General features: G+C 43.0%; 1 protein-coding gene across 1 annotated transcript; it reads left to right on the forward strand.

Moving 5' to 3' along the window:
* The first annotated feature begins 321 nt into the window (after positions 1 to 321).
* Positions 322 to 23,512, forward strand: LOC110149141 (trophoblast Kunitz domain protein 1-like). Its single transcript, XM_070471826.1, is given in 18 exon segments — positions 322 to 403; positions 1,617 to 1,688; positions 2,891 to 2,989; positions 3,487 to 3,570; positions 4,793 to 4,864; positions 6,073 to 6,171; positions 6,678 to 6,730; positions 9,950 to 9,991; positions 10,951 to 10,981; positions 10,984 to 11,022; positions 12,270 to 12,368; positions 12,870 to 12,953; positions 14,149 to 14,220; positions 18,668 to 18,766; positions 19,270 to 19,353; positions 20,693 to 20,764; positions 21,977 to 22,075; positions 23,307 to 23,512. Coding segments are annotated over 18 exon segments (1,488 nt in total).
* The last annotated feature ends 526 nt before the right edge of the window (positions 23,513 to 24,038 follow it).

Genomic DNA, 24,038 nt, shown 5'->3' on the forward strand with positions numbered 1-24,038 from the left:
CTTTGGGCCATAAAGAATATTTGGGTGTCAAGTAATGACTATTCCTCTATCATGAAAAATAATTAGAGCAAGCTGGGATGAATGTTCTGCAGGGAATATAAGAAACAGCCCTGTGTATGTTGACTCCTGATACCAAAACTGAGACATTATAAAAAAAGTCTCTAGGCTCATTCCCACATTCTCTTTTGACTAATGCATATTATCCATATTTGTTCCCTCATTTGTCCACTGTTGATGACTATACTTTTATCCATATGTCATCGCTGTTTTAGTCCATGGACCAGGCCTCCTGGAACTCTTGGATTTACTGTCTTTCCAGGTATGGAGACAAGCCATAAACATGGCCTTGAGAAGCGCTCAGTACTACCTGTGGTTAAAGGCATCCTCGGTGGTGTGCTTAAAGGTTTGTTCTTCCTGCACCTCTGGGGAGAGGACAGGGCACTGAGTCTGGGAACAGGGCCCACTGGCCCATGATTCAATCAAAACACGTGTTTAGTGAAACCTCAAGAAGAATCCACAAATGTGGGCTTTCAGAGAGCTTCTGGGCTGTTAAAACAGGGAGGGTGGTGATGTGAGGATTGTGTGTTCTCTAGGACATGGAGCTTCCCACAACTCTACTTCCACATTGCCTTGCAAATCTCCTCATTTTGGTTTGCCTAGAATTATACTTAATATTAACGTGAGATCCCTATGTGAGTGGTCTTCCTGAGTTTGGTCATCAGATTAACTGAGCTATTGAACATGGAGGTGGGGTAATGGAACTTCCCAGTTTTAGACACTTTGTCAAATCATGAGGAATGGTCGCATTGGCTGGCTCCTGAACTCGACACAATTCTGAGGCTTAACATGCAGAATGTATGTTAATTCCCCCGATTTCCACTCCAAATTAAATTGTGTTGTTGCACACCCCATGGGTGTTTGGGTAACTAGATGTTGTTTCTAGAGACACCACATATTTGGTGTCAAGGAAACCCAAATCACTCTCACTTGTGCTTTGGGAGCTCAGGTGAGTGCTGGGCCAGGGAGTAATGAAAGTGGGACACTATACCCAGAAGCTGTTACCAGTTATCGGTATTTTCAGAGTTCCCTTCAGAACAGGAGAGGGTATCAAGTGGGTTGTGACAGTGTGTATCTTGTTCGGACCCTGTCACCCTCATGCCATGTGTCCTCTGGCAAGTCATGTATAGTTCTCATCTGGACAGCAGATAAGTGCTCCATGAGTTCTTTGAACATATTACAAGTCATAAATATAAACATTTATTCACATTTCATGGCCATATTTTGTCATTTCACACCAGTAAATGTTTGTGAAGCATTTCTGTAAATACTTAATTGGGGACAGAAAGAATGAATACTTTTTGGGACAAGTAATGATTATCCCTCTGTTTAGAATGAATTACATAGACCTGGAGCACTGAGAAAAGCAACTTCCAGGAAAGCATGAAACCCAGGCCTTGTGTGATTGGTTTATGGGACCAAGGCTTGTCCAATATTAGAAAATTCCACAGTCCTTTCCTTTGTCTTTCTTTGCCTATCATTTTATTTTTCATATTTGAACATTGTCTTGGTTCATGGTCCAATATTCCTGACATTCCTGAAATGTTTGTCTTTCATAGGTACCAAGATTTTCGCAAAGGGAGCCAGCATACTAACAGGATTGGCTGAAATAGTCAAGAAAGCACTTAAAGGTTAGGACTTTCTGCACCTCTGGGGTGAGAGGAGGGCACTGAGACTGAGATCAGTCACCACTGGCTGATGATTCAATACATATGACTCTTGAGTGAAACCTCAATAAAAATCCATAAATATTGGCTCAGAAAGCTTATAAGGTGGTGCTAAATGGCCATGAGTTGAGGGTGCTGTGCTCACGAGGGCATGGAGGCTCCATCCAACTCCACTACAGCCATGCCCTAAAAATCTCCTCCATTTCACTGTTTCTGAGTTTTTTTTCTGTACGTTATGCTGAGAACAGTGATTAAGAGTTTTCCTGAGTTTGTTCACTGGTTTGATTGACTTTTTGAGCATGGAGGTAGAGTGGAAATTTCAAGTTATAGTCACTTGTTCAAAAACATGATACCTGAGAACACGTGGCTGGCATCTGAACTGGGCAGTCTCGATACCTCAACCTGTGGCATCAGCACTAACTCCACAGATATGGTCTCAAAGGTCAATGGGACACTGGGTGGCCATTGGGAATTGGATGGTTGTTGGAAAAATCACATATTTGGTGTGAAGAAAAAACCGAGACTCACCCTGCCCTGTGATTTGATGGCTCAGGTGAGGCATGGGGAGAGGTGAGTAGTGAAAGGAAGTCCCTGGACCTGGAAACTCTACCCAGTTTTCTGTATTGTCGAGTTGCTAGCCAATCAATAGTGTATCAAATGGGTTGTGACATTATCGTATGTTGTCTTGACCAGGCAACCCACTTGCTTATTCCTGTCCAAGTCTTCAGCAGTTTCCTTATCTGAACAGGGGAAACCTGTTACATGAGTTCTTAGAACAGATGACCAGTTATGAAAGGAAAGAGTTTATTCATGTGTCATGACCTGATTTGTCCATTTTACAACACAATGCCTTAAGCTGAAAAAAAAAAAAAAATCTCTACCTACTTTCTTTGGCCAAGTAAAAATTTTCTTTATCTAATAGAGTTTACTCCTGTATTATTAAGAGTAATCAAAAGTTCCGAGTCACAAGGGGAGCAGCTGCAGGGAAAGCAAGAAACACAGCCCTTGTGGGGTCGCCTGTGGGAGCAAGGCTGGTCCAATATCGGGAAAGTCTCCAGGCCCTTTTCCTTATTGTCTTTTGACTGGTATTATCTTATTCATGTTTGTTCCTTTTCTTGTTTTACGGACCAGGTCTCCTAAAACTCTAAATTTACTCTCTTTCATAGGTCAGGTGATGATTTCCGGGATACAATTCGATAACCACACGCCAGAGGAATTGCCAACACTCCAGATTGAATACTCAACACTCAGTGAGGAGAATGAAGGTTGGTATTTTCGGCACCTCGGGGAAGAGGGAAGGCCCCTGAGATTCAGATCAATGATCAATGATCAATGATTCAATCAATAAGCCTGTTTGTTGAAACCTCAACTGTGCATAAATATTTCATGGTGAATTTAGTGCATGTTCCGCCAATATGTATTCATCTAAAAAATTTCTTTACATAGTTACATTGGGGCACAAGGAATATTCAGGTGTCAAATAATGAGTATTCCTCTATAATGAAAAATAATTAGAACAAGCTGGGATGAATGCTCTGCAGGGAATGTAAGAAACAGCCCTGTGTAGGTTGCCTCCTGATACCAAAGCTGTGACATTATTAGGAAAGTCTCCAGGCCCTTTCCCATTTTCACTATTGTGTGTTATCCATTGTTGTTCCCTCATTTGTCCACTGTTGACGAAGATTTTATTATCCATATTTGATCGTTGTTTTAGTTCATGGCCAGGCCTCCTGAAACTCATGGAATTTACTGTCTTTCCTAGGTGTGGAAACAAGCCATAAACAGGGCCTTGAGAAGCGCTCAGTAAAAAATGTGATTAAAAGTGTCCTCGGTGGTGTGATTAAAGGTTTGTTCTTCCTGCACCTCTGGGGAGAGGACAGGGCACTGAGACTGGGAACAGTGCCCACTGGCCCATGATTCAATCAAAACACGTGTTTAGTGAAACCTCAAGAAGAATCCACAAATGTGGGCTTTCAGAGAGCTTCTGGGCTGTTAAAACAGGGAGGGTGGTGATGTGAGGGTCGTGTGTTCTCTAGGACATGGAGGCTCCCCACAATTGCACTTCCATGTTGCCTTGCACATCCACTCATTTGGGTGTGCCTAGAATTATCCTTAATAACAAGGTGCGATCCCTATGTGAGTGGTCTTCCTGAGTTTGGTCATCAGATTAACTGAGCTATTGAACATGGAGTTGGGGTAATGGAACTTCCCAGTTTTAGACACTTTGTCAAATCATGAGGGATGGGCGCACATGGCTGGCATCTGAAGTGAGGACAGTTCTGAGACCTCAACATGCAGAATGTATATTCACTCCCCTGATTTCCTCTCCAAATTAAATTGCCTTGTGGCACACCCAGGTGGTATTTGGGGAATTGGATGTTGTTCTAGAGACACCATATATTTGGTGTCAAGGAAACCAAGTCACTCTCCCCTGTGCTTTGGGAGCTCAGGTGAGTGCTGGGCCAGGGAGTAATGAAAGTGGGACACTGCACTCAGAAGCCATTACCAAATATCGGTATTTTCAGAGTTCCCTTCAGAATAGGAGAGTGTATCAGTGGGTTGTGACAGCGTGTATCTTGTTCGGACCCTGTCACCCTCATGCCATGTGTCCTCTGGCAAGTCATCCACCGTCCTCACCTAAACAGCAGATAAGTGCTGCATGAGTTCTTGGACCATGATACCAGTCATAAATATAAATAGCTTATTCACATGTCATGGCCATGTTTGGTCATTTTACACCAGGAAATGTTCATGAAAGATTTCTCTACCTACTTACTTGGGGCCAGAAGCAAGAATATTTATGGCTCAAATGATGATTATCCTTCTGTTTAAAAAATTAATCACAGAGACCTAGAACACTGAGAGGAGCAGCTGCTGGGAAAGCATGAAACCCAGGCCTTGTGTGGTTGGTTCATGGGACCAAGGATTTTACAATATTAGAAAATTCCGCTAGCCTTTCCTTTTCTCACTTTTCCCTATCATTTAATTTTTCATATGTGGCCATTTCATATGTGAACATTGTCCTGGTACAATATTCCTGAAATTTTTGAAATTTTTGTCTTTCATAGGTTCCAAGATTGTCGGAAAGGGAGCCACTATACTAGGAGGACTGGCTAAAATACTCAACAAAACACTTACAGGTTAGGACTTTCTGCACCCCTGGAGAGAGAGGAGGGCACTGAGACTGAGATCAGTCACCAGTGGCTGACGACTGAATACATACTGAACTCTTAGTGAAACCTCAATAAAACTCAATAGATATTGGCTCAGAAAACTCATGAGAGGGGAAGAAGCGGTTGTGAGATGAAGCTGCTCTGCTCAGAAAGGCATGGAGGCTCCGTCCACTCCACTCCTCGCGTGCACTAAAGATCTCCTCGTATTCATTGTTTCTGAGATTTTTCCTGTAATGTACACTGAGAGCAGTGATTAAGAGTTTTCCTGAGTTTGGTTACTGGTTCGATTGAGTTTTTGAGCATGGAGGTAGAGTGGAAATTTCAAGTTTTAGTCACTTGTTCAGAAACATGATACCTGAGACCACATGGCTGGCATCTGAAGTCTGGGAGGTCTCGATGTCTCAACCTGTGGCATCAGCACTAACTCCACATATATGGTCTCAGAGATCAATGGACACGGGGCGCCCCGTTGGGTGTGGGGAATTGGATTGTTGTTGGAAAAACCACATACTTGGTGTCAGGAAAAAACCCAGACTCACCCTGCCCTGTGATTTGATGGCTCAGGTGAGGCTGAGGAGAGGTGAGTAGTGAAAGTAAGTCCCTGGACCTGGAAACTCTACCCAGTTTTCTGTATTGTCGAGTTCCTAGCCAATCAATAGTGTATCAAATGGGTTGTGACATCATGGTATATTCTCTTGACCAGGCAACCCACGTGCTTATTCCTGGCCAAGTCATCAGCAGTTTCCTCATATGAACAGGGGAAACATGTTACATGAGTTCTTAATACAGATGACCAGTTACGAAAGGAAAGCATTTATTCATGTGTCACAACCTGATTTGTCCATTTTACAACACAATGCCTTAAGCTGAAAAAAAAAATTCTCCACCTACTTACTGTGGCCAAGTATAAATATTTCTTTATCAAATAATGTTTATTCCTGTATTATTAACAGTAATCAAAAGATCCAAGCCACGAGGGGAGCAGCTGCAGGGAAAGCAAGAAACACAGCTCTTGTGGGGTAGCCTGTGGGAGCAAGGCTGATACAATATAAGGAAAGTCTCCAGGCCCTTTCCCTGGCTGTCTTTTGACTGGTATTATCTTATTCATGTTTGTTTCTTTTCTTGTTTCACAGACAAAATCTCCTGAAACTCTTGAAATTTACTCTCTTTCATAGGTCAGGTGATGATTTCCGGGATACAATTCGATAACCACACGCCAGAGGAATTACCAACACTCCAGATTGAATACTCAACACTCAGTGAGGAGAATGAAGGTTTGTATTTTCGGCACCTGAGGGAAGAGGGGAGGGCACTGAGATTCAGATGAATGACCAAAGACCAATGATTCAATCAATAAGCCTGTTTGTTGAAACCTCAACGGTGTATAAATATTTCATTGTGAATTTAGTGTATGTTCGGGCCAATATGTATTCATCTAAAAAATTTCTTTACGTAGTTACATTGGGGCACAAGGAATATTTAGGTGTCAAATAATGAGTATTCCTCTATCATGAAAAATAATTAGAACAAACTGGGATGAATGTTCTGTAGGGAATGTAAGAAAGAACCCTGTGTAGGTTGCCTCCTGATACCAAAGCTGAGACATCATTAGGAAAGTCTCTAGGCCCTTTCCCGTGTTCTCTTTTGACTATTGCATATTATCCATAATTTTTCCCTCATTTGCCCATTTTTGATGACTGCTTTGTTATCCATATGTGATCATTGTTTTAGTCCATGGACCAGGCCTCCTGGAACTCTTGGAATTTACTGTCTTTCCTAGGTGTGGAGACAAGCCATAAACATGGCCTTGAGAAGCGCTCAGTACTACCTGTGGTTAAAGGCATCCTCGGTGGTGTGCTTAAAGGTTTGTTCTTCCTGCACTTCTGGGGAGAGGACAGGACACTGAGACTGGGAACAGGGCCCACTGGCCCCTGATTCAATCAAAACACCTGTTTAGTGAAACCTCAAGAAGAATCCACAAATGTGGGCTTTCAGAGAGCTTCTGGGCTGTTAAAACAGGAGGGTGGTGATGTGAGGGTCGTGTGTTCTCTGGGACATGGAGGTTTCCCAAAACTGCACTTCCATATTGCCTTGCACATCTCCTCATTTTGGCTTGCCTAGAATTATCCTTAATAACAAGGCATGATCCCTATGTGAGTGGACTTCCTGAGTTTGGTCATCAGATTAACTGAGTTATTGAACATGGAGGTGGGGTAATGGAACTTCCCAGTTTTAGACACTTTGTCAAATCATGAGGGATGGGCGCACATGGCTGGCATCTGAAATGAGGACAGTTCTGAGACCTCAACCTGCAGAAAGTATATTCACTCCCCTGATTTCCTCTCTGATTTAAATTGCCTGGTTGCACACCCAGTGGGTGTTTGGGGAATTGGATATTGTTTCTAGAGACTTCACATATTTGGTGTCAAGGAAACCCAAGTCACTCTCCCCTGTGCTTTGGGAGCTCGGGTGCTTGCTGGGCCAGGGAATAATGAAAGTGGGACACTGCACCCAGAACCTATTATCTGTTCTCAGTATTTTCAGTGTTCCTGGCAGAGTAGGATAGTATATCAAGTGGGTTGTGACACTGAAGTATCTTGTTCCAACTGGCTCCTTCATGCCACGTGTTCTCTTGCAACACATCTATAGTCTTCATCTGAACAGCAGATAAGTGTTGCATCAGTTCTTTGAACATATTATGAGTCATACATGTAAACAGCATGTTCACATTTCATGGCCATTCTTAATCATTTTTATACCAGGAAATGTTCATGAAAGATTTCTGTACCTACCTACTTGGGGCCAGAAAAAAAGGAATATTTATTGTCAAATAATGATTATCCCTCTTTTCAAAAATTAGTCACACAGACCTGTACCACTGAGAGAGGCAACGGCCGGGAAAGCACGAAACCCAGGCCTTGTGTGGTTGGTTCATGGGACCAAGGCTTGTACAATATTAGAAAATTCCACAGTCCTTTCCTTTGTCTTTCTTTGCCTATCATTTTATTTTTTATATTTGAACATTGTCCTGGTTCATGGTCCAATATTCCTGACATTTTTGAAATGTTTGTCTTTCATAGGTACCAAGATTTTCGCAAAGGGAGCCAGCATACTAACAGGATTGGCTGAAATAGTCAAGAAAGCACTTAAAGGTTAGGACTTTCTGCACCCCTGGTGAGAGAGGAGGGCACTGAGACTGAGATCAGTTACCACTGGCTGACGATTGAATGCATATGACTCTTGAGTGAAACCTCAGTAAAAATCCTTATATCAATATTAGTTCAGAGACTTTATGAGGTGGGAAGAAATGGTGATGAGGTTAGGGTGTCTGCTCAGGAGGCATGGAGGCTCCATCCATCTCCACTCCTCCTGTGCCCTAAAGATCTTCATTTCACTGTTTCTGAGTTTTTTCTTGTACTATTAATCTGAGAACAGTGATTAAGAGTTTCCTGAGTTTGGTCACTGGTTCGATTGACTTTTTGAGCATGGAGGTGGAAGCATGGAAATTTAAAGTTTGAATCACTTGGTTAGAAGCATGATACCTCGAGAACACATGGCTAGCATCTATAGTCAGGGCAGCCTTGATACCTCAACCTGTGGCATCGGCCCTGACTCCACAGATACTGTATCAAAAATCACTGGACAGGGGGCAGCCCGCTGGATGTTTTAAATTGGATGCTTGGTGGAGAAGCCATGTATTTGGTGTCAGGAGAAATAGACTCACCCAGACTCACCCTCCCCTGTGATTTGAGGGCTCAGGTGAGCCTTGGGGCGAGGTGTGTAGTGATAGTAAGACCCTGGGCCTGGGAACTCTCACCAGTCCTCTGTATTGTTGAGTTCCTAACCAATCTATCATGTATCAAATTAGTTGTGACATGACAGCATGTTGTCCTGACCTGGCCACCCACATGCTTCTGTCCTGACCAAGTCATCTGCCATTTTCTCATCTGATCAAGGGAGATATTAGTTTTGGTACAGGGTTCCAAAGGAATGGAACAGTGTTACATTGGTTCTTAGAACAAATGACAAGTTACGAATAAAAAGACTTTATTTACGTATCAAGAACAGATTTGTCCATTTTCCAACACAATGTGTAATTGTGAAGAAAGATTCTGTACCTGCATGCTTTGGCCAGGGAAAATATTTCTTTATCAAATAGTGTTCATTCCTGTATTATTAAGAGTAATCAAAATATGTTGAGCCACATAGGAGGGCCACGGCAGGGAAAGCGAGAATCTCAGCCCTCGTGGGGTAGACTGTGGGAGCAAGGCTGATACAACATAATGAAAGTGACCAGGCCCTTTCCCTTGATGTCTTTTAACGGTTATTATCTCATCCATGTTTGATCCTTTTCTTATTTCCATCACCAAGGACTCCTGAAACTCTTGAAATTTACCCTCTTTCATAGGTCAGGTGATGATTTCCGGAATACAATTTGATAACCACACACAAGAGGAACTGCCAACACTCCAGATTGAATACTCAGCCCTCAGTGAGGAGAACACAGGTTTGTATTTTCTGTGCTCGGGGAAGAGGGACGGGTGCCGAGATTCAGATCAATGATCAATGACCAATGATTCAATCAGTACGCCTGTTTATTGAAACCTCAACTGTGTATGAATATTTCGTGGTGAATTTAGTGCATGTTCCACCAAGATGTATTCACCTCAAAAGATTTCTTTACCCCCATACTTTCAACCACAAAGAATATTTGGGTGTCAAATAATGACTATTTCTCTATCATGAAAAATAATTAGAGCCAGCTGGGATGAATATTCTGCAGGGAACATAAGAAACAGCCCTGTGTAGGTTGCCTCCTGATATCAAAGCGGAGACATTATTAGGAAAGTCTCCAGGCCCTTTCCCACATTCTCTTTTGACTATTGCATATCATCCATACTTTTTCCCTCATTTGTCCATTTTTACGACTCTTTTGTTATTCATATGTGATCATTGTTTTAGTTCATGGACCAGACCTCCTGGAACTCTTGGATTTACTGTCTTTCCTAGGTACGGAGACAAGCCATAAACATGGCCTTGAGAAGCGCTCAGTACTACCTGTGGTTAAAGGCATCCTCGGTGGTGTGCTTAAAGGTTTGTTCTTCTTGTACCTCTGGGAGAGGAAGGGCACTGAGACTGGGAACAGTGCCCACTGGCCCACCATTTAATCAAAATTCCAGTTTAGTGAAACCTCAAGAAGAATCCACAACTGTGGGCATTCAGAGAGCTTCTGGGCTGTTAAAACAGGGAGGGTGGTGATGTGAGGTTCCTCTGTTCTCTAGGATATGGAGGTTCCCCACAACTCCACTTCCACATTGCCTTGCACATCTCCTCATTTTGGTGTGCCTAGAATTATCCTTAATAACTAGGCGTGATCCCTATGTGAGTGGTCTTCCTGAGTTTGGTCATCAGATTAACTGAGTTATTGAACATGGAGGTGGGGTAATGGAACTTCCCAGTTTTAGACACTTTGTCAAATCATGACGAAAGTGGGACACTGCACCCAGAAGCTGTTACCAGTTATCAGTATTTTCAGAGTTCCAGGCAGAATAGGGTAGTATATCAAGTGGGTAGTGACTTTTTTGAACCTTGTCACCCTCATGCTGTGTGCCCTCCAGCAAGTCAAATATAGTCCTCATCTGAACAGCAGATAATTGTTGCATGAGTTTTTGAATATACTATGAGTCATCAATATAAATAGCTTATTCACATTTCATTGCCATGTTTGATCATTTTACAGCAGTAAATGTTCATGAAATATTTCTGTAGCTACTTACTTGGGGCCATAAAGAACAAATATTTATGGGACAAGTAATGATTATTTCTGTTTTTAAAAATGAATCACCCAGACCTGGAGCACTGAGAAGAGCAACTGCCGGGAAAGCATGAAACACAGGCCTTGTGTGGTTGGTTCATGGGACCAAGGCTTGTACAACATTAGAAAATTCTCCATGCCTTTCCTCTGTCTTACCTCTTCCTATCATTTTATTTTTCATATGTGAACACTGTCCTGGTTCATGGTACAATATTCCTGAAATGTTTGTCTTTCATAGGTGCCAAGATTGTCGGAAAGGGAGCCAGTATACTAACAGGATTGGCTGAAATAGTCAAGAAAGCACTTAAAGGTTAGGACTTTCTGCACCTCTGGGGTGAGAGGAGGGCACTGAGACTGAGGTCTGTCACCACTGGCTGATGATTCAATACATACGACTCTTGAGTGAAACTTCATTAAAAATCCATAAATATTGGCTCAGAGAGCTTATAAAGAGGGGCTAAATGGTGATGAGTTGAGGATGCTGTGCTCAGAAGGGCATGTAGGCTGCATCCAACTCCACTACACCCAGCCCTAAAGATCGCCTCCATTTCACTGTTTCTGAGTTTTTTCCTGTACGTTACTCTGAGAACAGTGATTAAGAGTTCTCCTGAGTTTGTTCACTGGTGTGATTGAGTTTCTGAGCATGGAGGTAGAGTGGAAATTTCAAGTTTTAGTCACTTGTTCAGAAACATAATGACCTGAGAACATGTGGCTGGCATCTGAAGTCTGGGGAGTCTCGATGTCTCAACCTGTGGCATCAGCACTAACTCCACATATATGGTCTCAAAAATCACTGGACAGGGGCAGCCCGCTGGGTGTTTCAAATTGGATGCTTGGTGGAGAAGCCATGTATTTGGTGTCAGGAGAAATAGACTCACCCAGACTCACCCTCCCCTGTGATTTGAGGGCTCAGGTGAGCCTTGGGGCGAGGTGTGTAGTGATAGTAAGACCCTGGGCCTGGGAACTCTCACCAGTCCTCTGTATGGTTGAGTTCCTAACCAATCTATCGTGTATCAAATTAGTTGTGACATGACAGCATGTTGTCCTGACCTGGCCACCCACATGCTTCTGTCCTGACCAAGTCATCTGCCATTTTCTCATCTGATCAAGGGAGATATTAGTTTTGGTACAGGGTTCCAAAGGAATGGAACAGTGTTACATTGGTTCTTAGAACAAATGACAAGTTATGAGTATAAAGACTTTATTTACGTATCAAGAACAGATTTGTCCATTTTCCAACACAATGTGTAATTGTGAAGAAAGATTCTGTACCTGCATGCTTTGGCCAGGGAAAATATTTCTTTATGAGGTAATGTTCATTCCTGTATTATTAAGAGTAATCAAAAGATCCGAGTCACAAGGGGAGCAGCTGCAGGGAAAGCAAGAAACACAGCCCTTGTGGGGTCGCCTGTGGGAGCAAGGCTGGTCCAATATCGGGAAAGTCTCCAGGCCCCTTCCCTGGCTGTCTTTTGACTGGTATTATCTTATCCATGTTTGTTTCTTTTCTTGTTTTACGGACCAGGTCTCCTAAAACTCTAAATTTACTCTCTTTCATAGGTCAGGTGATGATTTCCGGGATACAATTCGATAACCACACGCCAGAGGAATTGCCAACACTCCAGATTGAATACTCAACACTCAGTGAGGAGAATGAAGGTTGGTATTTTTGGCACCTGAGGGAAGAGGGGAGGGCACTGAGATTCAGATCAATGACCAACGACCAATGATTCAATCAATAAGCCTGTTTGTTGAAACCTCAACTGTGCATAGATATTTCATGGTGAATTTAGTACATGTTGACCAGTATGTATTCATCTAAAAAATTTCTTTACCCCATACTTTGCACCACAAAGAATATTTGGGTGTCAAATAATGACTATTTCTCTATCATGAAAAATAATTAGAGCCAGCTGGGATGAATACTCTGCAGGGAATGTAAGAAATAGCCCTGTGTAGGTTGCCTCCTGATACCAAAGCTGAGACATTATTAGGAAAGTCTCCAGGCCCTTTCCCACATTCTCTTTTGACTATTGCATATCATCCATACTTTTTCCCTCATTTGTCCATTTTTACGACTCTTTTGTTATTCATATGTGATCATTGTTTTAGTTCATGGACCAGACCTCCTGGAACTCTTGGATTTACTGTCTTTCCTAGGTACGGAGACAAGCCATAAACATGGCCTTGAGAAGCGCTCAGTACTACCTGTGGTTAAAGGCATCCTCGGTGGTGTGCTTAAAGGTTTGTTCTTCTTGTACCTCTGGGAGAGGAAGGGCACTGAGACTGGGAACAGTGCCCACTGGCCCACCATTTAATCAAAATTCCAGTTTAGTGAAACCTCAAGAAGAATCCACAACTGTGGGCATTCAGAGAGCTTCTGGGCTGTTAAAACAGGGAGGGTGGTGATGTGAGGTTCCTCTGTTCTCTAGGATATGGAGGTTCCCCACAACTCCACTTCCACATTGCCTTGCACATCTCCTCATTTTGGTGTGCCTAGAATTATCCTTAATAACTAGGCATGATCCCTATGTGAGTGGTCTTCCTGAGTTTGGTCATCAGATTAACTGAGTTATTGAACATGGAGGTGGGGTAATGGAACTTCCCAGTTTTAGACACTTTGTCAAATCATGAGGAATAGGCACACATGGCTGGCTTCTGACTCAGGACAATTCTGAGACTCAAAATGCAGAATGTATGTTAACTCCCCCAGTTTCAGCTCTGAATTAAATTGCCGTGTGGCAAACCCTGTGGGTGTTTGGGTACCTGGATGTTGTTTCTAGAGACACCACATATTTGGTGTCAAGGAAACCCAACTCACTCTCCCTTGTGCTTTGGGAGCTCAGGTGAGTGCTGGGCCAGGGGACTAGTGAAAATGGGACACTGCACCCAGAAGCTGTCACCAGTTATCAGTATTTTCGGAGTTCCAGGCAGAATAGGGTAGTATATCAAGTGGGTAGTGACTTTTTTGAACCTTGTCACCCTCATGCTGTGTGCCCTCCAGCAAGTCAAATATAGTCCTCATCTGAACAGCAGATAATTGTTGCATGAGTTTTTGAATATACTATGAGTCATCAATATAAATAGCTTATTCACATTTCATTGCCATGTTTGATCATTTTACAGCAGTAAATGTTCATGAAATATTTCTGTAGCTACTTACTTGGGGCCATAAAGAACAAATATTTATGGGACAAGTAATGATTATTCCTGTTTTTAAAAATGAATCACCTAGACCTGGAGCACTGAGAAGAGCAACTGCCGGCAAAGCATGAAACACAGGCCTTGTGTGGTTGGTTCATGGGACCAAGGCTTGTACAACATTAGAAAATTCTCCATGCCTTTCCTCTGTCTTACCTCTTCCTATCATTTTATTTTTCATATGTGAACACTGTCCTGGTTCATGGTACAATATTCCTGAAATGTTTGTCTTTCATAGGTGCCAAGATTGTCGGAAAGGGAGCCAGTATACTAACAGGATTGGCTGAAATAGTCAAGAAAGCACTTAAAGGTTAGGACTTTCTGCACCTCTGGGGTGAGAGGAGGGCACTGAGACTGAGGTCTGTCACCACTGGCTGATGATTCAATACATACGACTCTTGAGTGAAACTTCATTAAAAATCCATAAATATTGGCTCAGAGAGCTTATAAAGAGGGGCTAAATGGTGATGAGTTGAGGATGCTGTGCTCAGAAGGGCATGTAGGCTGCATCCAACTCCACTACACCCAGCCCTAAAGATCTCCTCCATTTCACTGTTTCTGAGTTTTTTCCTGTACGTTACTCTGAGAACAGTGATTAAGAGTTCTCCTGAGTTTGTTCACTGGTGTGATTGAGTTTCTGAGCATGGAGGTAGAGTGGAAATTTCAAGTTTTAGTCACTTGTTCAGAAACATAATGACCTGAGAACATGTGGCTGGCATCTGAAGTCTGGGGAGTCTCGATGTCTCAACCTGTGGCATCAGCACTAACTCCACATATACGGTCTCAGAGATGCATGGACACTGGGCGCCCTTTGGGTGTGGGGAATTGGATTGTTGTTGGAAAAACCACATACTTGGTGTCAGGAAAAAACCCAGACTCACCCTGCCCTGTGATTTGATGGCTCAGGTGAGGCTTGGGAGAGGTGAGTAGTGAAAGTCAGCCCCTGGACCTGGAAACTCTCACTAGTTCTCTGTAATGTTGAGTTTCTAGCCAATGAATAGTGTATCAAATGGGTTGTGACATCATTGTATATTGTCTTGACCAGGTAACCCACTTTCTTACTCCTGGGCAAGTCATCAGCAGTGTCCTCACCTGAACAGGGAAAACATGTTACATGAGCTCTTAGTACAGATGGCCAGTTACGAAAGGAAAGTGTTTATTCATGTGTCACAACCTGATTTGTCCATTTTACAACACAATGCCTTTAGCTGAAAGAAAAAAAATTCTCTACCTACTTTCTGTTGCCAAGTATAAATATTTCTTTATCAAATAATGTTTATTCCTGTATTATTAAGAGTAATCAAAAGATCCGAGTCACAAGGGGAGCAGCTGCAGGGAAAGCAAGAAACACAGCCCTTGTGGGGTCGCCTGTGGGAGCAAGGCTGGTCCAATATCGGGAAAGTCTCCAGGCCCCTTCCCTGGCTGTCTTTTGACTGGTATTATCTTATTCATGTTTGTTCCTTTTCTTGTTTTACGGACCAGGTCTCCTAAAACTCTAAATTTACTCTCTTTCATAGGTCAGGTGATGATTTCCGGGATACAATTCGATAACCACACGCCAGAGGAATTGCCAACACTCCAGATTGAATACTCAACACTCAGTGAGGAGAATGAAGGTTGGTATTTTTGGCACCTGAGGGAAGAGGGGAGGGCACTGAGATTCAGATGAATGACCAAAGACCAATGATTCAATCAATAAGCCTGTTTGTTGAAACCTCAACTGTGCACAGATAGTTCCTGGTGAATTTAGTACATGTTCCACCAGTATGTATTCATCTAAAAAATTTCTTTACCTATTTACTTTGGGCCACAAAGAATATTTAGGTGTCAAATAATGAGTATTCCTCTATCATGAAAAACAATTAGAACATACTGAGATGAATACTCTGCAGGGAATGTAAGAAACAGCCCTGTGTATGTTGCCTCCTGATACCAAAGCTGAGACATTATTAGGAAAGTCTTCAGGCTCTTTTCTACATTCTCTGTTGACTATTCCATATTATCCATATTTTTTCCCCTCATTTGTCCATTTTTGATGACTACTTTGTTATCCATATGTGATCATTGTTTTAGTCCATGGACCAGGCCTCCTGGAACTCTTGGAATTTACTGTCTTTCCTAGGTGTGGAGACAAGCCATAAACATGGCCTTGAGAAGCGCTCAGTACTACCTGTGGTTAAAGGCATCCTCGGTGGTGTGCTTAAAGGTTTGTTCTTCCTGCACCTCTGGGGAGAGGACAGGACACTGAGACTGGGAACAGGGCCCACTGGCCCGTGATTCAATCAAAACACCTGTTTAGTGAAACCTCAAGAAGAATCCACAACTGTGGGCATTCAGAGAGCTTCTGGGCTGTTAAAACAGGAGGGTGGTGATGTGAGGGTCGTGTGTTCTCTAGGACATGGCTGTTCCCCACAACTGCACTTCCATATTGCCTTGCACATCTACTCATTTTGGTGTGCCTAGAATCATTCTTAGTAGTAAGGTGTGATCCCTATGTGAATGGACTTCCTGAGTTTGGTCTTCAGATTAACTGAGTTATTGAACATGGAGGTGGGGTAATGGAACTTCCCAGTTTTAGACGCTTTGTCAAATCATGAGGGATGAGCGCACATGGCTGGCATCCGAAATGAGGACAGTTCTGAGACCTCAACCTGCAGAATGCATGTTCACTCCCCTGATTTCCTCTCTGAATTAAATTGCCTTGTTGCATACCCAGTGGGTGTTTGGGGAATTGGATATTGTTTCTAGAGACTCCACATTTGGTGTCTAGGAAACCCAAGTCACTCTCCCTTGTGCTTCGGGAGCTTGGGTGCGTGCTGGGCCAGGGAATAATGAAAGTGGGACACTGCACCCAGAACCTATTACCTGTTCTCAGTATTTTCAGTGTTCCTGGCAGAGTAGGATAGTATAGTATATCAAGTGAGTTGTGACACGGAAGTATCTTGTTCCAACCCTGGCTCCTTCATGCCATGTATCCTATTGTAAGTCATCTATAGTCCTCATCTGAACAGCAGATAAGTGTTGCATGAGTTCCTTGATCATATTACGAGTCATACATATAAAGAGTGTTCACATTTCACAGCCATTCTTAGTAATTTTTACACCAGGATATGTTCATGAAAGATTTCTGTACCTGCCTACTTGGGGCCAGAAAAAAAGAATATTTATTGTCAAATAATGAATATCCATCTATTTAAAAATTAGTCACACAGACCTGGACCACTGAGAAAGGCAACTGCAGAGAAAGCACGAAACCCAGGCCTTGTGTGGTTGGTTCATGGGACCAAGGCTTGTACAATATTAGAAAATTCCACAGTCCTTTCCTTTGTCTTTCTTTGCCTATCATTTTATTTTTCATATTTGAACATTGTCCTGGTTCATGGTCCAATATTCCTGACATTTTTGAAATGTTTGTCTTTCACAGGTACCAAGATTTTTGCAACGGGATTCAGCGTACTAACAGGATTGGCTGAAATAGTTGAGAAAGCACTTAAAGGTTAGGACTTTCTGCACCCCTGGGGAGAGAGGAGGGCACTGAGACTGAGATCAGTTACCACTGGCTGACGATTGAATGCATATGACTCTTGAGTGAAACCTCAGTAAAAATCCTTATATCAATATTAGTTCAGAGACTTTATGAGGTGGGAAGAAACGGTGATGAGGTGAGGGTGTCTGCTCAGGAGGCATGGAGGCTCCGTCCATCTCCACTCCTCCTGTGCCCTAAAGATCTCCTCCATTTCACTGTTTCTGAGTTTTTCCTTGTACTACGTTAATCTGAGAACAGTTTAATAAGGGTTTCCTGAGTTTGGTCACTGGTTTGATTGACTTTTTGAGCATGGAGTTGGAAGCATGGAAATTTAAAGTTTGAGTCACTTGGTTAGAAGCATGATACCTCGAGAACACATGGCTAGCATCTATAGTCAGGGCAGCCTTGATACCTCAACCTGTGGCATCGGCCCTGACTCCACAGATACTGTATCAAAAATCACTGGACAGGGGGCAGCCCGCTGGGTGTTTCAAATTGGATGCTTGGTGGAGAAGCCATGTATTTGGTGTCAGGAGAAATAGACTCACCCAGACTCACCCTCCCCTGTGATTTGAGGGCTCAGGTGAGCCTTGGGGCGAGGTGTGTAGTGATAGTAAGACCCTGGGCCTGGGAACTCTCACCGTCCTCTGTATTGTTGAGTTCCTAACCAATCTATCGTGTATCAAATTAGTTGTGACATGACAGCATGTTGTCCTGACCTGGCCACCCACATGCTTCTGTCCTGACCAAGTCATCTGCCGTTTCCTCATCTGATCAAGGGAAATATTAGTTTTGGAACAGGATTCCAAAAGAGTGGAACAGGGTTACATTAGTCCTTAGAATAGATGATGAGTTACAAATAAAAAGACTGTATTCATGTGTCAAGAGCAGATTTGTCCATTTTCCAACACAATGTGTAATTGTGAAGAAAGATTCTGTACCTGCATGCTTTGGCCACGGGAAAATATTTCTTTATCAAATAGTGTTCATTCCTGTATTATTAAGAGTAATCAAAAGGTGCTGAGCCATGTAGGAGGGCCACGGCAGGGAAAGTGAGAATCTCAGCCCTCGTGGGGTAGACTGTGGGAGCAAGGCTGATACAACATAATGAAAGTGACAGGCCCTTTCCCTTGTTGTCTTTTGACTGTTATTATCTCATCCATGTTTGATCCTTTTCTTATTTCCATCATCAAGGCCTCCTGAAACTCTTGAAATTTACCCTCTTTCATAGGTCAGGTGATGATTTCCGGAATACAATTCGATAACCACACACAAGAGGAATTGCCGACACTCCAGATTGAATACTCAACACTCAGTGAGGAGAATAAAGGTTTGTATTTTCTGCACCTCGGGGGAAGAGCAAAGGGAAGTGAGATTGAGATCAATGACTAATGACCAATAATTCAATCAATAAATCTGTATCTTGAGACCTCAACATTACATAAATGTTTCATGGTGAGTTTTGTGCAGGTTCCACCAGGATGTATAAATCTCAAGAAATTTCTTTACCTTCTTACTTTGGGCAAGGATAAATATTTAGGTGTCAAATAAGGAGTATCCTGCTATCATGAAAAGAAATGAGAAAAACTTGGTATGAGTGTTCTGCAGGGAATTTGTAAAACAGTCCTCTGTAGGTTGACTCCTGATACTAAAGCTGAGAAATTATTAGGAAAGTCTCCAGTCCCTTTCCCATGTCCCGTTTTGTATATTGTTTATTATCCATGTTTGTTCCCTCCTTTGTCCACTCTTCACTACCATTTTATTAGGCATATTCGATCCTTGTTTTAGTTCAGACCAGGCCTCCTGAAATCTGGAATTTTCTGTTTTTCATAGGTGTGGAGACAAGCCATAAACGGGTACTTGAGAAGCGTTCAGTAGTACACGTGGTCAAAAGTATCCTCGGCGGTGTGATTAAAGGTTTGATCTTCTTGTATTTTTGGGGAGAGGAGAGGGCCCTGATTTTTGGAACCAGTAACCACTGGCCAATGATTCAATCAAAATACCTGTTTAATGAAACCTGAATAAGAATCCATAAAAGTTGGCATTAAGAAAGCTTTTGGGCTGTTAAATTAGCGAGGTTGTTGATATGAGGGTTCTGTGTTCTCTAGGACGTGGAGCCTCCCCACAACTCCACTTCCACTTTGCCTTGCACATCTGTTCATTTTGATGTGTCTAGATTTATCCTTAATATTATTGTGAGATCCACATTTGAGTTGTCTTCCTGAGTTTGGTCATCAGTTTAATTGAGTTATTGAACATGGAGGTGAGGTACTGGAACTTCCCAGTTTTAGACACTTTGTCAAATCATGAGCGATGTGCCCACATGGTTGATATCTGAAGTGAGGACAGTTCTGAGACCTCAACATGCAGAATGTATACTCACTCCCCCGATTTCCTCTCCGAATTAAATTGCCTTGTGGCACGCCCAGTGGGTGTTTGGGGAATTGGATGTTGTTTCAAGAGACACCACATATTTGGTGTCAAGGAAACCCAAGTCACTCTCCCTTGTGCTTTGGGAGTTCAGGTGAGTGCTGGGCCAGGGAGTAATGAAAGTGGGACACTGCACCCAGAAGCCATTACCAGTTATCAGTATTTTCAGAGTTCCCTTCAGAATAGCAGAGTGTATCAGTGGGTGTGACAGCGTGTATCTTGCTCAGACCCTTTCACCCTCATGCCATGTGTCCTCTGGCAAGTCATCTATAGTCCTCATCTGAATAGCAGATAAGCACTACATGAGTCCTTTGAACATGAAGTGAAGTTTCTTCAGTCGTGTCCGACTCTTTGCCACCCACGGACTAAGCCTGCCAGGTTCCTCTGTCCATGGGGTTTTCCAGGCAAGAATCCTGGAGTGGGTTGCCATTTCCTTCTCCACTGAACATATTATCAGTCATAAATATAAGCAGTTTATTCACATTTCAAGGCCATGTTTGGTTATTTTCCACAGGATATGTTCATGAAATATTTCTCTACCTACTTATTTGGGGCCAGAAAGAAAGAATATTTATGGGTCAAATAATGATTATCCCTTTATTTAAAAATTAATCACACAAACCCTGACCACTCAGAAATGGAACTGCTGGGAAAGGATGCAAACAAGCCTTTGGCTCATGGGACCAAGCCTTGAATAATATTAGCAAATTTTCCAGGCCTTTTCCTTTGTCCACTTTTTCCTATCATTTTATTTTTCACATTTGAACGTTGTCCTGGTTTATGGTCCAACGGTCGTGAAAATTTTTGAAATGTTTGTTTTTCTTAGGTACCAAGATTTTCGGAAAGGGAGCCAGTATACTAACAGGATTGGCCGAAATAGTCAACAAAGCCCTTAAAGGTTGGAACTTTCTGCACCTATGGGGAGAGAGGAGGGCACTGAGACTGAGATCAGTCACCACTGGCTGACAATTCAATACATATGCCTATTGAGTGAAACCTCAATAAAAATCCATAAATATTGGCTCAGAGAGCTCATGAGGTGGGAAGAAACTGTCATGAGGCGAGGGTGCTCTGCTCAGGAAGGCATGGAGGCTCTGTCCATCTCCACTTCTCCCATGTATGAAAGATCTCCTCCATTTCATGGTTTCTGAGTTTTTTCCTGTATGTTAATATGAGAATAGTGATTAAGAGTTTTCTGAATTTGGTCGCTGGTTCGATCGAGTTTTTGAGCATGGAGGTGGAGTCATGGAAATTCCAAGTTTCAGTCACTTGGTCAGAAACATGATAACTCGAGAACACAAGGCTGGCATCTGAGGTCAGAGCAGTCTTGATACCTCAACCTATGCCTTCGGCCCTGACTCCACAGATATGATATCAGAAGTCAATGGACAGTGGGAGGCCTGTTGGGTGCTGGGAATTGGATGGTTGGTGGAAAAACCACGTATTTTTTGTCAGGAAAAATAGACTCACCCAGGCTCACCCTCCCCTGTGATGTGAGGGCTCTGTTGAGGCTTGGGGAGAGGTGAGTAGTGAAAGTAAGCCCTGGAAACGCTCACCCGTTATTTATGTTGTCAAGTTCCTAGCCAATCAATAGTGTATCAAATGTGATGTGACATGACAGTATCTTGTCCTGACCAGGCCGCCCACATGCTTGTGTCCTGGGCAAGTTATCAGCAGTTTCCTCATCTGAACAGGGGAAACATGTTACATTAGTTCTTAGAATAGATTACGAGTTATGAATAGAAACAGTTTATCCATGTGTCACGACCAGATTTGTCCACTCACAACCACAATGTGTAATCTGAAAAAATATTCTCTACCTACTTGCTGTGGCCAAGTAAAAATATTTCTCTATCAAATAATGTTTATTCCTGTGTTGTTAAGAGTAATCAAAAGATGTCAAACCATGGAGGAGGGCAATTGCAGGGAAAGCAAGAAACACAGCCCTTGTGGGGTAGCCTGTGGGAGCAAGGCTGATACAATATAGTGGAAGTCTCCAGGCCGTTTCCCTTGTTGTCTTTTGACTGTTATTATCTTACCCATGTTTGATCCTTTTCCTGTTTCATGGACCAGGCCTCCTGAAACTCTTGAAATTTACACTCCTTCATAGGTCAGGTGATGATTTCCGGAATACAGTTTGATAACCATACGCAAGAGGAATTTCCTACGCTCAATATGGAATACTCAACACTCAATGAGGAGATGAAAGGTTTGTAGTGTCTGCGCCTTGGGGAAGAGGGAAGGGCACTGAGGTTCAGATCAATGACCAATGATTCAATCAGTAAGACTATTTATTGAAACCTGAACAGGGCATAAATATCTGGGTTCAGAGTTTGCTGGGTGGTCAATACCATTGTGAGGGTGCTGTGTTCCCTGGGGAATGGAGGCTCCACACACCTTCACTGCCCCTTTTCCCTACTCCTCTCCTCCATTTCACTGTGAACGTTTCATGTATCTTCATCTGGGAACAGTAAGTAAGTGTTGTCCAAAGTTTGGTCATCATTAACACTCAGTTATTGAACATGGAGTTGGGATCATGGACCTCTCCATTTTAACCATTTGGTCACAAGCAAAACTAAGTGCGGACCACGTTGCTTGCACTAAAGTGAGGACAGTCTTGGGTGCTCAACCTGTGGGATCTGCAGTAACTGCATAGATTTCATACCAGACATCAACTGACTGGGGGACACCCAGTGGGTGTTTGGAGAATGGCTTAATGTTGGTAGAGACACCATATATTTGTGATAGGATAAACCCAGGCTCAGTCTGCCCTTTGATTTGGGGGCTTAGGTTACCGTATATACAAGGAAGTAATAAAAGTAGGTTGCTAGCTCCAGAAACTCTTACAAGTAAACTGTGTTCCCTGAATTCCTGGTAGAATCATATATTATATCCGATGAGTTGTGTGACACCATAGCAACTTGTCCTGACTCTACCATCCACATGCTTTGTTTCATGGGAAAAGTTATCTGCAATTTCCTCACCTGAAGAGGGGAAATATGTTACATACATCCTTTGAACAGAGTTCCAGTTATAAGTATAAAGAATTTATGCCCTGCCGCCTTACTGTCTACAGCATTTGAAAGTTGAGTTTCCTGACCAGGAATTGAACCTAGGACTACTTAATTGGAATACAGATTCCTAACCACTGGACCACCTCAGAAGTCTTATAGATGTTCTTCAGCTTATCAGAGGCATTATACCTATCTTTCTTAAAAGACTTAATGAGGAGATATACATTTGTACATGATTACTATATCATGCCATCCCTAGCAACATTCATATTCTGCCCCAGAAGGGGTGTTTTCACATGGGCATTTCAATTTGACCACACTCCACAACCCTAACATTCTCTCTTGCAAACAAACCGGTGGTTCTAGTTGTTGTCCTTGTACGGAGCAGTGATGACCATCCTCATAACTCTGCCATTGTCCCTCTAGTTTCACCAACTTCTATGCCTGCTTTCTGCATGGAGCCTAAATTTGTGGGTGTCTGCAAGGCCACGATGGTCAGGTACTTCTTCAATACCCAGACCGGGTACTGTGAGATGTTTTTATATGGCGATTGTGGAGGAAACAGAAACAACTTCCTGACATTGGAGGACTGCAGGCAGACCTGCCATCCAAACGCATAGTCCCTGTGGTAAGACAGGGGGCAGGGCACAGGAGGAGGGGAAGGGCTGGGGAAAGAGGTGGGGAGCTCAGGGGGCCACACACCATTCACCCTGCACAGTGTCCTCCCCCTCGCTGCTGCCAGGAGGAGAGGCTGCAGTGTCCTGTGAAACCAGGGAGAGAATGGCAGAAGGTCAACCCCTGATGCCTCTTTGTGGTCATCTCAGCCTGATCACATGCTTCTCTTTCTTAGATGGGAACACTGATTCAGCCACCCTCCAGGGCAGGTCTGCAGTGCTCCTGAGCACCCCACCTAGGCTTAGAAAACTCATTTCCTTCTTTGTGATTTGGGAATGTGGTTCCATATTTTTTTTAAAATACAGGATCTATTAGGTTGACCATTGTCCAGGTCTGGGGCTACACTGATGGCACTCAACAAGTTCCTTTCTTTTTGCAGAGGACACACGAAGAGTGTTCCCTGAAACTCTGATGTCCGAGGAGGACTCCTGCAGGGCTGGGCTGTGTCTACATCTGAATGTCTTCAGTCTCCTCACAGTTCTT

Source organism: Odocoileus virginianus, chromosome 9 (assembly GCF_023699985.2).
Source record: "Odocoileus virginianus isolate 20LAN1187 ecotype Illinois chromosome 9, Ovbor_1.2, whole genome shotgun sequence".
NCBI lineage: Eukaryota > Metazoa > Chordata > Mammalia > Artiodactyla > Cervidae > Odocoileus > Odocoileus virginianus.